This window comes from Xyrauchen texanus, chromosome 43 (assembly GCF_025860055.1).
Source record: "Xyrauchen texanus isolate HMW12.3.18 chromosome 43, RBS_HiC_50CHRs, whole genome shotgun sequence".
Lineage (NCBI taxonomy): Eukaryota > Metazoa > Chordata > Actinopteri > Cypriniformes > Catostomidae > Xyrauchen > Xyrauchen texanus.
In genome coordinates this window covers 33174097-33191155 of record NC_068318.1, presented here as the reverse complement: position 1 = coordinate 33191155, position 17059 = coordinate 33174097, and the positions used below count along the sequence as shown (strand labels likewise).

Genomic DNA, 17059 nt, shown 5'->3' with positions numbered 1-17059 from the left:
TGTTACTGAAGATTGTAATTTACTGTTACTCTATACTTTACTGTTACTGTAGATTGTACTTTACTGTAACTGTATACTTTACTGTTACTGTATACTGTACTTTACTGTTACTGTATACTTTACTTTACTGTTACTGTAGATTTTACTTTACTGTTACTGTATACTGTACTTTACTGTTACTGTATACTTTACTGTTACTGTAGATTGTACTTTACTGTTACTGTATACTTTACTGTTACTGTAGATTGTACTTTACTGTTACTGTATACTTTACTGTTACTGTATATTGTACTTAACTGTTACTGTATACTTTACTGTTAGGGTAGATTGTACTTTACTGTTACTGTATACTTTACTGTTACTGTAGATTGTACTTTACTGTTACTGTATACTGTACTTTACTGTTACTGTATACTTTACTGTTACTGTAGATTGTAATTTACTGTTACTGTATACTTTACTTTACTGTTACTGTATACTGTACTTTACTGTTACTGTAGATTGTACTTTACTGTTACTGTATACTTTACTGTTACTGTAGATTGTACTTTACTGTTACTGTATACTTTACTTTACTGTTACTGTATACTTTACTGTTACTGAAGATTGTACTTTACTGTTACTGTATACTTTACTGTTACTGTATACTTTACTGTTACTGAAGATTGTACTTTACTGTTACTGTATACTTTACTTTACTGTTACTGTATACTGTACTTTACTGTTACTGAAGATTGTAATTTACTGTTACTGTATACTTTACTGTTACTGTAGATTGTACTTTACTGTAACTGTATACTTTACTGTTACTGTATACTGTACTTTACTGTTACTGTATACTTTACTTTACTGTTACTGTAGATTTTACTTTACTGTTACTGTATACTGTACTTTACTGTTACTGTATACTTTACTGTTACTGTAGATTGTACTTTACTGTTACTGTATACTTTACTGTTACTGTAGATTGTACTTTACTGTTACTGTATACTTTACTGTTACTGTATATTGTACTTAACTGTTACTGTATACTTTACTGTTAGGGTAGATTGTACTTTACTGTTACTGTATACTTTACTGTTACTGTAGATTGTACTTTACTGTTACTGTATACTGTACTTTACTGTTACTGTATACTTTACTGTTACTGTAGATTGTAATTTACTGTTACTGTATACTTTACTTTACTGTTACTGTATACTGTACTTTACTGTTACTGTAGATTGTACTTTACTGTTACTGTATACTTTACTGTTACTGTAGATTGTACTTTACTGTTACTGTATACTTTACTTTACTGTTACTGTATACTTTACTGTTACTGAAGATTGTACTTTACTGTTACTGTATACTTTACTGTTACTGTATACTTTACTGTTACTGAAGATTGTACTTTACTGTTGCTGTATACTTTACTGTTACTGTATACTTTACTGTTACTGTTGATTGTACTTTACTGTTACTGTATACTGTACTTTACTGTTACTGTAGATTGTACTTTACTGTTACTGTATACTTTACTGTTACTGTAGATTGTACTTAACTGTTACTGTATACTTTACTGTTACTGAAGATTGTACTTTACTGTTACTGTATACTTTACTGTTACTGTATACTTTACTGTTATTGAAGATTGTACTTTACTGTTGCTGTATACTTTACTGTTACTGTATACTTTACTGTTACTGTTGATTGTACTTTACTGTTACTGTATACTGTACTTTACTGTTACTGTATACTTTACTGTTACTGTATACTGTACTTTACTGTTACTGTATACTTTACTTTACTGTTACTGTAGATTGTACTTTACTGTTACTGTATACTTTACTGTTACTGTAGATTGTACTTTACTGTTACTGTATACTTTACTGTTACTGTATACTGTACTTTACTGTTACTGTATACTTTACTGTTACTGTATACTGTACTTTACTGTTACTGTAGATTGTACTTTACTGTTACTGTATACTTTACTGTTACTGTATACTTTACTGTTACTGAAGATTGTACTTTACTGTTACTGTATACTTTACTTTACTGTTACTGTAGATTCTACTTTACTGTTACTGTATATTTTACTGTTACTGTAGATTGTACTTTACTGTTACTGTATACTGTACTTTACTGTTACTGAAGATTGTACTGTACTGTTACTGTATACTTTACTGCTACTGTAGATTGTACTTTACTGTTACTGTATACTTTACTGTTACTGTATACTGTACTTTACTGTTTCTGTATACTTTACTGTTACTGTAGATTGTACTTTACTGTTACTGTATACTTTACTGTTACTGTAGATTGTACTTTACTGTTACTGTATACTGTACTTTACTGTTACTGTATACTTTACTGTTACTGTATACTGTACTTTACTGTTACTGTAGATTGTACTTTACTGTTACTGTATACTTTACTTTACTGTTACTGTAGATTGTACTTTACTGTTACTGTATACTTTACTGTTACTGTAGATTGTACTTTACTGTTACTGTATACTTTACTGTTACTGTAGACTGTACTTTACTGTTACTGTATACTTTACTGTTACTGTTACTGTAGATTGTACTTTACTGTTACTGTATACTTTACTGTTACTCTAGATTGTACTTTACTGTTACTGTATACTTAACTTTACTTTACTGTTACTGTACTTTACTGTTACTGTAGATTGTACTTTACTGTTACTGTAGATTGTACTTTACTGTTACTGTATACTGTACTTTACTGTTAATGTAGATTGTACTTTACTGTTACTGTATACTTTACTGTTACTGTATACTGTACTTTACTGTTACTGTAGACTGTACTTTACTGTTACTGTATACTTTACTGTTACTGAAGATTGTACTTTACTGTTACTGTATACTTTATTTTTCTGTTACTGTAGATTGTACTTTACTGTTACTGTATACTTTACTGTTACTCTAGATTGTACTTTACTGTTACTGTATACTTAACTTTACTTTACTGTTACTGTATACTGTACTTTACTGTTACTGTAGATTGTACTTTACTGTTACTGTATACTGTACTTTACTGTTAATGTAGATTGTACTTTACTGTTACTGTATACTTTACTGTTACTGTATACTGTACTTTACTGTTACTGTAGACTGTACTTTACTGTTACTGTATACTTTACTGTTACTGAAGATTGTACTTTACTGTTACTGTATACTTTATTTTTCTGTTACTGTAGATTGTACGTTACTGTTACTGTATACTGTACATTACTGTTACTGTATACTTTACTGTTACTGTAGATTGTACTTTACTGTTACTGTATACTGTACTTTACTGTTACTGTATACTTTACTGTTACTGTAGATTGTACTTTACTCTTACTGTATACTTTACTGTTACTGTAGACTGTACTTTACTGTTACTGTATACTTTACTGTTACTGTAGATTGTGACTTTACTGTTACTGTATACTGTACTTTACTGTTACTGTAGATTGTACTTTACTGTTACTGTATACTTTATACTTTACTGTTACTGTAGATTGTACTTTACTGTTACTGTATACTTTACTGTTACTGTTACTGTAGATTGTACTTTACTGTTACTGTATACTTTACTGTTACTGTTACTGTACTTTACTGTTACTGTATACTTTACTGTTACTGTAGATTGTACTTTACTCTTACTGTATACTTTATTGTTACTGTAGCCTGTACTTTACTGTTACTGTATACTTTACTGTTACTGTAGATTGTACTTTACTGTTACTGTATACTTTATACTTTACTGTTACTGTAGATTGTACTTTACTGTTACTGTATACTTTACTGTTACTGTTACTGTAGATTGTACTTTACTGTTACTGTATACTTTACTGTTACTGTTACTGTAGATTGTACTTTACTGTTACTGTATACTTTACTGTTACTGTAGATTGTACTTTACTGTTACTGTAGACTGTACTTTACTGTTACTGTAGATTGTACTTTACTGTTACTGTATACTTTACTGTTACTGTAGATTGTACTTTACTGTTACTGTAGACTGTACTTTACTGTTACTGTAGATTGTACTTTACTGTTACTGTATACTTTACTGTTAATGTAGACTGTACTTTACTGTTACTGTAGATTTTACTTTACTTTACTGTAGACTGTACTTTACTGTTACTGTAGACTTTACTCTTACTGTAGATTGTACTTTACTGTTACTGTAGACTGTACTTTACTGTTACTGTATACTTTACTGTTACTGTAGACTGTACTTTACTGTTACTGCAGACTTTACTCTTACTGTAGATTGTACTTCACTGTTACTGTAGACTGTACTTTACTGTTACTGTAGACTGTACTTTATAGTTACTGTAGACTGTACTTTACTGTTACTGTATACTTTACTGTTACTGTAGACTGTATTTTACTGTTACTGCAGACTTTACTCTTACTGTAGATTGTACTATACTGTTACTGTATACTGTACTTTACTGTTACTGTAGATTGTACTTTACTGTTACTGTATACTTTACTGTTACTGTAGATTGTACTTTACTGTTACTGTATACTTTAATTTACTGTTACTGTATACTTTACTGTTACTGAAGATTGTACTTTACTGTTACTGTATACTTTACTTTACTGTTACTGTATACTTTACTGTTACTGAAGATTGTACTTTACTGTTACTGTATACTTTACTGTTACTGTAGATTCTACTTTACTGTTACTGTATACTTTACTGTTACTGTATACTTTACTGTTACTGTAGATTGTACTTTACTGTTACTGTATACTGTACTTTACTGTTACTGTAGATTGTACTTTACTGTTACTGTATACTTTACTGTTACTGTAGATTGTACTTTACTGTTACTGTATACTTAAATTTACTGTTACTGTATACTTTACTGTTACTGAAGATTGTGCTTTACTGTTACTGTATACTTTACTGTTACTGAAGATTGTACTTTACTGTTACTGTATGCTTTACTGTTACTGTAGATTCTACTTTACTGTTACTGTATACTTTACTTTACTGTTACTGTATACCTTACTGTTACTGTAGATTGTACTTTACTGTTACTGTATACTGTACTTTAGTGTTACTGAAGATTGTACTTTACTGTTACTGTATACTTTACTGTTACTGTAGATTGTTCTTTAATGTTACTGTAGACTGTACTTTACTGTTTCTGTATACTTTACTGTTACTGTAGATTGTACTTTACTGTTACTGTAGATTCTACTTTACTGTTACTGTATACTTTACTGTTACTGTATACTTTACTGTTACTGAAGATTGTACTTTACTGTTACTGTATACTTTACTGTTACTGTAAATTCTACTTTACTGTTACTGTATACTTTACTGTTACTGTATACTTTACTGTTACTGTAGATTGTACTTTACTGTTACTGTATACTGTACTTTACTGTTACTGAAGATTGTACTTTACTGTTACTGTATACTTTACTGCTACTGTAGATTGTACTTTACTGTTACTGTAAACTTTACTGTTACTGTATACTGTACTTTACTGTTTCTGTATACTTTACTTTACTGTTACTGTAGATTGTACTTTACTGTTACTGTAGACTGTACTTTACTGTTTCTGTATACTTTACTGTTACTGTAGATTGTACTTTACTGTTACTGTAGATTCTACTTTACTGTTACTGTATACTTTACTGTTACTTTATACTTTACTGTTACTGTAGATTGTACTTTACTGTTACTGTATACTGTACTTTACTGTTACTGAAGATTGTACTTTACTGTTACTGTATACTTTACTGTTACTGTAGATTGTACTTTACTGTTACTGTATACTTTACTGTTACTGTAGATTGTACTTTACTGTTACTGTATACTTTACTGTTACTGAAGATTGTACTTTACTGTTACTGTATACTTTACTGCTACTGTAGATTGTACTTTACTGTTACTGTATACTTTACTGTTACTATATACTGTACTTTACTGTTACTGTATACTTTACTTTACTGTTACTGTAGATTGTACTTTACTGTTACTGTAGACTGTACTTTACTGTTTCTGTATACTTTACTGTTACTGTAGATTGTACTTTACTGTTACTGTAGATTCTACTTTACTGTTACTGTATACTTTACTTTACTGTTACTTTATACTTTACGGTTACTGTAGATTGTACTTTACTGTTACTGTATACTGTACTTTACTGTTACTGAAGATTGTACTTTACTGTTACTGTATACTTTGCTACTGTAGATTGTACTTTACTGTTACTGTATACTTTACTTTACTGTTACTGTATACTGTACTTTACTGTTACTGTATACTTTACTTTACTGTTACTGTAGACTGTACTTTACTGTTACTGTAGATTGCACTTTACTGTTTCTGTATACTTTACTGTTACTGTAGATTGTACTTTACTGTTACTGTAGACTGTACTTTACTGTTACTGTAGATTGTACTTTACTGTTACTGTATACTTTACTGTTAATGTAGACTGTACTTTACTGTTACTGTAGCTTTTACTTTACTGTTACTGTATACTTTACTGTTACTGTATACTGTACTTTACTGTTACTGTAGATTTTACTCTTACTGTAGATTGTACTTTACTGTTACTGTAGACTGTACTTTACTGTTACTGTAGATTTTACTTTACTGTTACTGTATACTTTACTGTTACTGTAGATTGTACTTTACTGTTACTGTATACTTTACTGTTACTGTAGACTGTACTTTACTGTTACTGTAGATTGTACTTTACTGTTACTGTATACTGTACTTTACTGTTAATGTAGATTGTACTTTACTGTTACTGTAGACTTCTGTGTATAGAGAGTGGCAGAACTTTATATTGTAATGGGTCATTCATACAATTCAGTGACATTCCGGCTTTGAAACGTATGAAAAATAACACGTACTTTTACAAGTTTCTTCATGTTTCATCATTACAGGGACATATTAAAGATTGTATTAGTCATACTGGTCAAGCTAATTTATTATCATATTCAGATGTCCATCCAGTTTAATGTGCAGCATCAGGGTCAACAATCAGTGGATAAATTAATCATTATATGGTCTGTGATTGATTTCTAGGAAACATATTTTTAAACTACACTCTCAAACACACACACACACATACACACTCAAACACACACACATTCAAACACACACACACGCTCAAACACACACACACACACACACACACACACACACACACACACACACACACACACACACACACACACAAACACACATCTGTGCTGGTCGTGTTCGCACCGGAGAAACTGAGTCGAGATCTCTGATTCATAAAAACAGTCACAGAACATTAAATATTAATGGGGAAAGAACACTGATACTCCCGGCGCGTCACATGGACGCTTTAATGTCATTTTTTGAAGCTTTCAGAGCTTTATTGATTATAAGTGTTGTATTTGCAGTTGAGGTGATCCAATGCGCCACTCGGTGTTTACAGGGTATTACTAGTGCTACACACACACCAGAAATCCCCCAAAAGATGCCTGCATTAAACAAACATGAATAAACTCCAGAAAGGTTTCCCCATCCGACTCGTGCCCATTGAAAAGTGATCGCCTCTGGACACGTTCACACGAGACCTGTCGCAAACACGGCCACAAATTCACCATTTTCCTCGGGTCAGCGGGTCAGTAATCGCTGTAGTTTGGGGCAGGAACATGATTTTGGGAAGAAACAGATGAACACACACCTTGACATCTGTGAGTTCACAAACACTTTGGCTGTTGACCAATAGCTGCAGAGAAGTCTTGCACACGTCATTAGAGGAGACTCATTTCACCAGAAGACCAACTTATGACATTTTCAATAAAGATTACAAAAACCTTTAATGTGTGTGTTTGTGTGTGTGTGTGTGTGTGTGTGTGTGTGTGTGTGTGTTTGTGTGAGTGTGAGTTTGAGTGTGTGTGTTTGTGTGAGTGTGAGTGTGTGTGTTTGAGTGTGCGTGTGTGTGTGTGTGACTGTGTGTGTGTGACTGTGTGTGCGTGTGTGTGTGTGTGTGCGTGTGTGCGTGTGTGTGTGTGTGTGCGTGCGTGTGCGTGCGTGTGTGTGTCTCAACCGCATTCAGATCCCCGTTCCAGCCCACTTTTTACAATCCAATCAACAACGTTATTTTCTTCTTCAATAAGCCGTTTCACTCGGATGCACGTCACAATACAGAAGATCAGCCGCAACTTCTGTCTCATTGTGACTTTAAGAAATATGTCACTTTGACAATTAATCATCATAATCGGGAGAAGCCCCTCTACAGACAATTAAATAATTAATCTCAATCATTTTTATGAAAATGTAGAAATCATCATCCAAATTTCACGATCGTGACACCCCAACAGGACAACTCAACATAAATCAGAAACACTGACATTTTCTCGTTTCTGTCAACGGTCTCATAAAACAAAAATCGACATTTCCAGACTGTTTTGTAAAATAAGTGGCTTTTAAAAAAAAATGTGCTCCAAGTCCTCATGGTGGCACGGTTACTCTCCTCAATCCGGGTGACGGAGGACTAATCTGAGACCGTCAATCCGCGCATTTTATCACGTGACTTGTTGAGTGTTACCGTGGAGACGTAGCACGTGTGGAGGCTTCACGCTATTCTCCACGGCATCCGCGCACAACTCACCACACACCCCACCGAGAGCGAGAACCACATTATAGTGAACACAAGGAGGTTACCCCATGTGACTCTACCCTCCCTAGCATCTGGGACAATTTGGTTACCCCATGTGACTCTACCCTCCCTAGCAACCGGGCCAATTTGGTTACCCCATGTGACTCTACCCTCCCTAGCAACCGGGCCAATTTGGTTGCTAAGGAGACCTGACTGGAGTCACTCAGTACGCCCTGGATTCAAACTCACGACTCCAGGTGTGATAGTCAGCGTCAATACTCACTGAGATACACAGACACCTGTAAGTCCCTTTTCTTTGCTTTTCTTTTGTATGCAGCACTTCTCCAGAGTTTGTGATTCATTCATTATATTTTCACTCAGTGGAAGAGAGATGATCATTAACAAATGGACACTTGTCTTTACTAGCCGAACATTGGAGGGCGTTTCACTGGACTTCTCATTTTAAATAATTGTGTCATCATACATGACCAAAACGCACACAGACACACATGCATATAGTCAAGTATGTTAGGAGAGATATGATACATACATGTTTGTTATGTTTGGTAGTTTTATAAAAGGGCTCTGGGAGATATCATGTGACTGGCACACATTCAGGCACTGTTTGTCTGTTTCAGTTTGAGCATTTGTTTAGTGTCAGTCTGAGATAGTCTCTCAGGCCTCATTGGACCGGGTAATGATTCTGCAGGTACATCACAGCTCCTGATGAAGCCCAAAACACAGGAAGTGTGCTGGTGTGACATCACTCCAGTAATGATCTACTGCCATCTGCCGCTGATTCAAGTTCACACACAAACTGTGTTTGACTGAGTTCTGTTTTTGCCTCCAGCAGTGTTTGTGTGTTTGTGCAGACCATAATAATAGCTGTAATGTTACTCATTACTAGTGACAAACCAGTAAGTTTCATTACTGTGAGCAGGGTTAGATCTTAAATCTATCTCAAACACTTTACAGTCATGTTCAGTGACTCACCTGATGATGCAATCACACGATTCTTAATGAGCAGCATTGAACTGACCACATCAGACTCCACTTCCTGTTTGGTCATGTGACCTGCTCATGTGAGCCAATAGAACAGCTGCAGGTCAAACACATCCAAACTCAATCAGTGTGATCAGAACGGCATATTACTCACATATGTGACAGAAAGAGGAAAGTGTTTGTGTTTACTGATAAAATATCGAAACATCCTTAAAACAACTTGAGAAGCAAAACGATGGAAGATATGAACATTTGTTTCAGGTTAAAAACAAACAAACAAAACAACGATTTGCACATTGGGTTTATTTTCCATTTGAATCAAGTTCCTCTTTCTTAGATGATTCTAGTTTTGAGCATGAAGCACACAACAGCTTCATTGATCATTGATTAAATATCTGTCCAAGAACATCCATTAAACAAAGACCTCCAGACAACATGAGTTGTGGAGAATCAGACGTGATGAAGAGCTTTATACTCTTCCTCACAGCCTCAGTTTCATTATAAATCCAAGATGGCGCTAGCGTGAATAAGGTCTGTATCTTCTGTCATGTGGCTTCTCGAGTCATTTTATTTACTTTTAAGAATGTTGAACTATTACTGGAGAACAACACAGAAATACTGATTGAGATTAAGCTGTTTCTGCTGACCAGAACCGACCGACATGAACTAATACAAAAAATTCATTTTCATCATTATTCATGACTCATTAGAATAATAATGAAAGGAATATTCCGGGTTCAATAAGAGTGAAGCTCAATCGACAGCGTTTGTGTCATAATGTTGATCACCACAAAAATGTATTTAATCTCGATCCTCCTTTTCTTTATAAAAGCCCAAATGTGTGTTCCAGTGAGACTTCGTTGCCATGGCGACATAATGCCGTAAACCCTAAAACATTGATTTAAAGAACTTTACATCTGAAATAATCAATTTGTTTTAACAGAAGAATTAATGTAAGTGCTTTTATTAAATTATAAGCTTCAGATTTCTGCCTTTTTAAATCCTCCAAAAATTGCCCCCATTGACTTCCATTATAAGAGTCTCACTGGAACACACATTTGGGCTTTATTAAAGAAAAGGAGGAAAGGGTCAAAAGGAATTTTTATTGTTATCAACATTATGACAAAAACACTGTCGATTGAGCTGAACTCATATTGAACCCGGAATATTGCTTTAATATAAATATTAGTATGAACGCAGTGCAGATGTACACATATATACAGTACTTATGTAAGTAAAGTATTCGGTGAAACAGCTCCTCAGGTGCATTACTTCACAGTCTCATTAACTGTCCTCAGTAGCCTTGTCTCATGTTTAGTGCTCATTCATGCAGGACAATAGAGAAACAAGGACATTCGTCAGCAGGGGGGGCGGGGGGCGGAGGGGGGGCGGAGTCAGATTACAGGTAACAACCAGAAACACACATACACAGCTTCACACCTGAGACGGACAGAACACTCCTAAAAGAGCAAGTACTTACTATTACTGTATTTCTATCAGTTTACTGTCTCTATCTCTACATGAGAAGCTGCTTTTGAGTGTCTGCTGTTAATTTACAACTCTGGAGAACTGATTATTAACACCGGAGAGATAACTCCGAAGAAACATGGAGAGCTTTAAAGTGTATCAGAGAATCTGCACAAGAACTCTGAATAGTTCCGGTCATAAAGATATTTCTCAATATACTGTAAATGTATTTCTAAAGATATATCAAGATACTTCTGGTACAAATGTTAAAAAGCCTTTAGTCACAACTGGACGTCAAAAACAGACTGTTTTCATTTTTAATTTTTACTTTTTTCATGTCCATGTGCAACAAGCCGAACAAAAATAAAAGCTTTTTAACAATCGTACCATTTTACTAAAGCTCATGTACTTTATCTATTGAGATTGTCTAACGGGGATCTAAAAGGAATATTCCGGGTTCAACACAAGTTAATCTCAGTCGTCAGTGTTTGTGTCATAATGTTGATCACCACAACAATGTATTTCAGTCTCGTTCCTCCTTTTCTTTAATAAAAGCACAAATGTGTGTTCCAGTGAGACACTTCCAATGCAAGTCAATGGGGTTTAATCTGTACACATTAAAATACTGTTTCACAGGTATAGACACAAGACATAAACAATATGTGTGTTAACATGATTTTACTGTCATTAAATCACTTAATAACCACATCTGTGTGAAGTTATAGACAATTTACTACTTTGTTGCCATGACGACATAATGCTTTTATCCAAAGCGACTTACAAATGAGACACATCTGTGACTTGTCATACGAAGTATAACAATATCTGCAGTATCGCACTGCCAAGTTCTCTCAGTGGCTGGAGTAGTAAAGATGCCAGCACAGAAGAGACAGACTATGACTATTTTGTGTACATTAAGTGCAGTAGTACGTGCAATTAGTGTGTGTTGGTTAAGTGCGCGAGGAACAGATCATCAGCTGGTTCATGAATCTTGAGAAGGTAACAGCAGATCATGTGGAGATTGGAAGTTCATTCCACCACAGAGCAGCCGAGAAAGTGAAAGATTGTGAAATAGATTTCGAGTCTCTTTGTGATGGGACCACCAGCGACCGCCGAGAGCGAGTTGGAGCGTAGACCTGAAGAAGTACATTTAAGTAAGAGGGTGCCGTTTTTATTGTCTGTCCTTCAAAGCCTTGAATTTGATGTGGGCAGCTACAGGTTTTGGCTGATTGAAGACCAGACGCGCTCCTGCATTCTGGACCATCTGCAGTGGTTTAATTGTGTTGGCTGGAAGGTCAGCAGAGCATTGCAGTAGTCCAGTCTTGAAATGACCAGAGCTTGGACCAGGAGCTGTGCAGCATGGGTTGGCTGGGATCACGAGGAGTTCTGTCTTGGCAATGCTGAAATGTAAATGGTCTGCACTTATATAGCGCCTATCAAAGCACTTTACTCTGTGTCTCATTCACCCATTCACACCCATTGACACACCATGAGGGCAGAGCTGCATGTAAGGGGCTAGTCTGCCATTGGGAGCAACTTGGGGTTTAGTGTCTTGCCCAAGGACACTTTGGCACGTGGAGTCATGTGGGCAGGGAATCGAACCACCAACCCTGAGATTAGTGGCCGACCCGCTCTACCACCTGCGCCACAGCCGCCCCACAAATGTCCGAGAGGCAGGCAGAGATATGAGATGGGACAGTCGGGTCATCAGGCTGGATGTCATGTCATCTGAGCAGCAGTGGTAGGAAAAGCCATGTGCCTTAATGACCGGTCCGAGTGATGTTTGTCCATTGGGAAGAGGAGGGGTCCAAGCACTGATTCTTGAGGAACTCCAGTGGTCAGCTGGGGTGTCTCGGACACCTCCTCTCCAAGAGACCTTGAATGATCTGCCTGTGAGGTATCACTCAAACCATCAGGAAGTGCAGTTCCTGTGATGCAGGTCAGAGAGGAGGATCGGCAGACAAGACAAGGATGATGAGAGCGGATGATTTGGAGTTAGCAGGGTTTCGGCTACTGGCAAGAGGGCAGTCTCTGTTGAGTTTTTGAAGCCAGACGGATGTCAGGTTACATCAATATTCACAATGAGAGCAAAATGTATAGATTCTGCGAAGTACATATTTATCCAGACTAGACCAAACATATCAAAGTCATTTTAGACCACATATTGATCAGTGCAATGTCTTAATGGAAAGGTTAAGCATTTCATAATCAATACTGCCCACTCTTTTCCTCCATTCCAACTTCTTTCCGCCACTTCCTGGTTACTGCTTTTGAATAGTAATAACAGCAAGTAGGACATTAAGGAGATATTTGTCAGTAGTTGTAATCTTTGTAGGGAGGATGCCGAGGTACATCGTTTTAAACTTGCATTAAAGATTTAGTCTCATTATCGCATTTATTTCTACATTTATGTCTTGCCAATAAGATTGGATAGCACAGCAATCCCAGATAATATGAAAGTGGTGTGCCATTGACTTCCTGCACTTCCTCCCGCATCCTCCATGTGTGGTGTTACCTGTTTGCAGGTGTTTCATTTTAGGAGTTATTTACATTTTACATTTACATTTCTGCATTTGGCAGACGCTTTTATCCAAAGTGACTTACAGAGGCCTTATTACAGGGACAATCCCCCCGGAGCAACCTGGAGTTAAGTGTCTTACTCAAGGACACAATGGTGGTGTCTGTGGGGATCAAACCAGCAACCTCCTGAGTACCAATGTATTATACAGAGCATTTATTACTGGGACAATCCCCCCGGAGCAACCTGGAGTTAAGTGTCTTACTCAAGGACACAATGGTGGTGACTGTGGGGGTCGAACCAGCAACCTCCTGATTACCAGATTACCAGTTATGTGCTTAGACCACTACACGGCTCCATGAGTCTGAACTTGTGATGGTAGCTTGTCTGTTACATAAATCCAGCCATTCTTCATCAGCTATACTGGTATTATCTTCCTTCTCCCATTTGTGCTTCATGTATATTGATGAATGATTCTTCATTAACATTAAACTGGAGCAAAATAGCGAGACCGATTTTGTATTTATGTTATTTGTATGTGCACTGATGAAAATCTGTACTGCTCTATCTTTTATATCTTCTTCATATGTGATGTTAAAGTATTGTCTGACCTGTAGATATCTATAGAAGTCCTGTTTCTCCAGGTTAGGTTTGTTTAAAGCGGTCAAGCCCTTCTTCAGGTGATATTAAGCCGTATGCTGTTATACCCAAAAACATTATTGTTTAAATCTCCCATTTAGACCTGCAGGTGTGAACTGCAAAATGTGGTTTCTGCTCTAAAGTGAAGCCATGTTAGATCAGGCCACGCCCACGACTGGTGACAGACTCTGCCCTATTATCATAGCTCCTCCCCTGAGTGATGGACACACAGTCCTGGAGCAGATACAGTGAGAGAATAATGTCTCATAAGTGTCTGTTGTTGCTGTAAAAGTGAACATAAGAGTCTTCATGTACTCCCGGCATCAGAGATACTGAAGACGCTGTGGACATGCTGGACTGGTGATCTGGCATTTTCCCGGTGGGCCGACACACTTTGGGGCCGACCAGGGGCGGACTGGCCATCAGGAGAACCGAGTGGGCCGGTGGGTCGGCTGCGAAACGGCCAAATGGGCCACAATAAACTAAAATGAGCCACCGCGTTATGCAGAACGGACCTCAAAATAGCGCCGCGATATTCAGAATAGGACAGCGAACACCCCCCTCTGCTCAGCTTTTTGGCAGTTACTGTGTAAAATCCCGGGGCGATTTCTCTTCCCAGTCCTGCCTGAGCTCCGGTATTTACGCTGTCAGTCATGTCGGTTCTGATTGGTTGTTGCTGTAGTAACCGAAGCACGAGCAGTAAAGGCACAGCCCTCTTCCTGAAAGGGGGCGGGGAGCAGCAGCTCATTTGCATTTAAAGAGACACACACACACGAAATCAGCGTGTTTTTGATTCCACCTAAAAAGATGCATTTATAACATGATATAATAAATGACCCGTGGGGTATTATGAGCTGAAACTTCACACACACATTCTGGGGACACCTGAGACTTATATTACATCTTGTAGAAAGGGGCATAATCGGTCTCCTTTAAATGATCTATTTTCAGAAGTCTCCACTGATTCAAAACTTACATTTCCTCTTGTTCTGTGTTTCTTGTTTTACAGGAAAGAATCAGTAGTATCAAAAACAAACATGACTGATAAACGTGCTCACACACGTAGAGTCGTGTCTAAAGACGGGCACAATAACGTAAAGATCGATCACGTGGAGGGGATGGTGAAGCTCTTCCTGTACGACATCTGGACCACCGTGGTGGACATGAAATGGCGCTATAAGATCACTTTGTTCGCTTCCACGTTTGTCATGACGTGGTTTGTCTTTGGGGTCATTTTCTACCTCATTGGTTTGAGGAACGGCGACTTCGAAGCAGATCCGGCGTCCAATCACACGCCGTGCCTCATGAACGTGGAAACGCTGACAGGCGCATACTTGTTTTCTCTGGAGACTCAAACCACCATCGGTTACGGGTTCCGTCACATCTCAGAGGAGTGTCCCCTCGCCATAGTCACGCTGGTCATCCAGCTGGTCATCACAGGACTCGCCGAGATCTTCGTGACCGGGGCGTTTCTGGCCAAGCTGGCGCGACCCAAGAAGCGCGCAGGAACTATTACATTTAGCCAATCAGCGGCGGTCTGCAAGCGTGACGGGAAACTGTGTTTGATGGTGCGAGTTGCCAACATGAGGAACAGCCTGTTGATTCAGTGTCAGCTCTCGGGTAAACTACTGTCGCCTCATGTCACCGAAGAGGGCGAGAAGACCCTGATCCACCAGACCAGTGTGGACTTTCATCTGGACTCCAGCGATGAGTGTCCGTTCCTGCTTCTGCCACTCACATTCTACCATGTTCTGGATGACAGAAGTCCGCTGGCCGGCCTCACGGCTGAGAATCTCCTGACGTGGGAGTTTGAGCTGCTGGTCACTCTTAACGGGACGATGGAGTCCACCGCCGCCACCTGTCAGAGCCGCACGTCTTACGTACCGCAGGAGATCCTGTGGGGTTACGAGTTCAAACCTATGCTCTTCAACACAGCGGGCGGGAAACTGGCTGCAGATTTCAACTTCTTCGATAAAGTTCAGCCCTGCAGCGACCTGCCGACGTTCCAGAACATCAGTGAGAAACTCCAGCTGGAAGAGGAATACAGACGGGAGTGAAGGGATGAGTTCAACAATGTGCTTCACAACAGACTGAACTCCGAAAAACAAGAGCTGGAAAATTATCTACGAGTGTAAATCATTTTGGACGTTCATCTGGACAGTACACGGTCAGATGATCGTATCTTTATCTGATTCCTTCAGTGTGGAACTTCTGTTTCTGTGGAATACATCCGGATCATGAAAGACGGACCTCCATTAATTGGACCACAGATTTACAGCACATAAAATCAACATGAAATCTAAAGTAAATCGATGTTGTTTCTTAATAAGCATGCCGGGTGTTATCAGTGTAGATTATTCCAAAGAAACAATTGTCTTTATAATCTTTCATCAAAATGAAATATCTTGCTCCGCCTCTGAAACGACTTTCCTTTCCCGATGACATCACCAAGGCCACCATTAAATTCACCAATATTCTCAGTCCACGTAGATATCCTCTATTTTAACAGTATTTGTGTTAGTAACTATTTTTAAAATGTGTAACAATAACATGACAGTAATTTAAGCACAGCCTTTGTCAAATATTTTAATATATATTGAACAACTGGTAATTCCAGTGTGGAATAGAAGCATCAGAACCATCAGAACCACCAGAACCATCAGAATCATCAGAACCATCAGAACCACCAGAACCATCAGAATCATCAGAACCACCAGAATCACCAGAATCATCAGAATCATCAGAACCATCAGAACCACCAGAATCATCAGAACCACCAGAATCACCAGAATCATCAGAACCATCAGAACCACCAGAATCACCAG

At 37.6% G+C, this 17059-nt stretch overlaps 1 protein-coding gene across 2 annotated transcripts; it reads left to right on the top strand.

Annotated features, from left to right (window-relative positions):
• The first annotated feature begins 10999 nt into the window (after positions 1-10999).
• Positions 11000-16301, top strand: LOC127635597 (ATP-sensitive inward rectifier potassium channel 15-like). 2 transcript variants are annotated; one of them, XM_052115736.1, is made up of 2 exons: positions 11000-11078; positions 15244-16301. In XM_052115736.1, exon 2 carries the CDS (start codon positions 15272-15274, stop codon positions 16289-16291), a length of 1020 nt encoding a protein of 339 aa, XP_051971696.1. In that variant the 5' UTR covers positions 11000-11078; positions 15244-15271; the 3' UTR covers positions 16292-16301. The 2 variants fall into 2 exon arrangements, with proteins under 2 accessions (XP_051971696.1, XP_051971695.1); XM_052115735.1 differs by having other exon boundaries at positions 11024-11082.
• Positions 16302-17059: the final 758 nt, after the last annotated feature.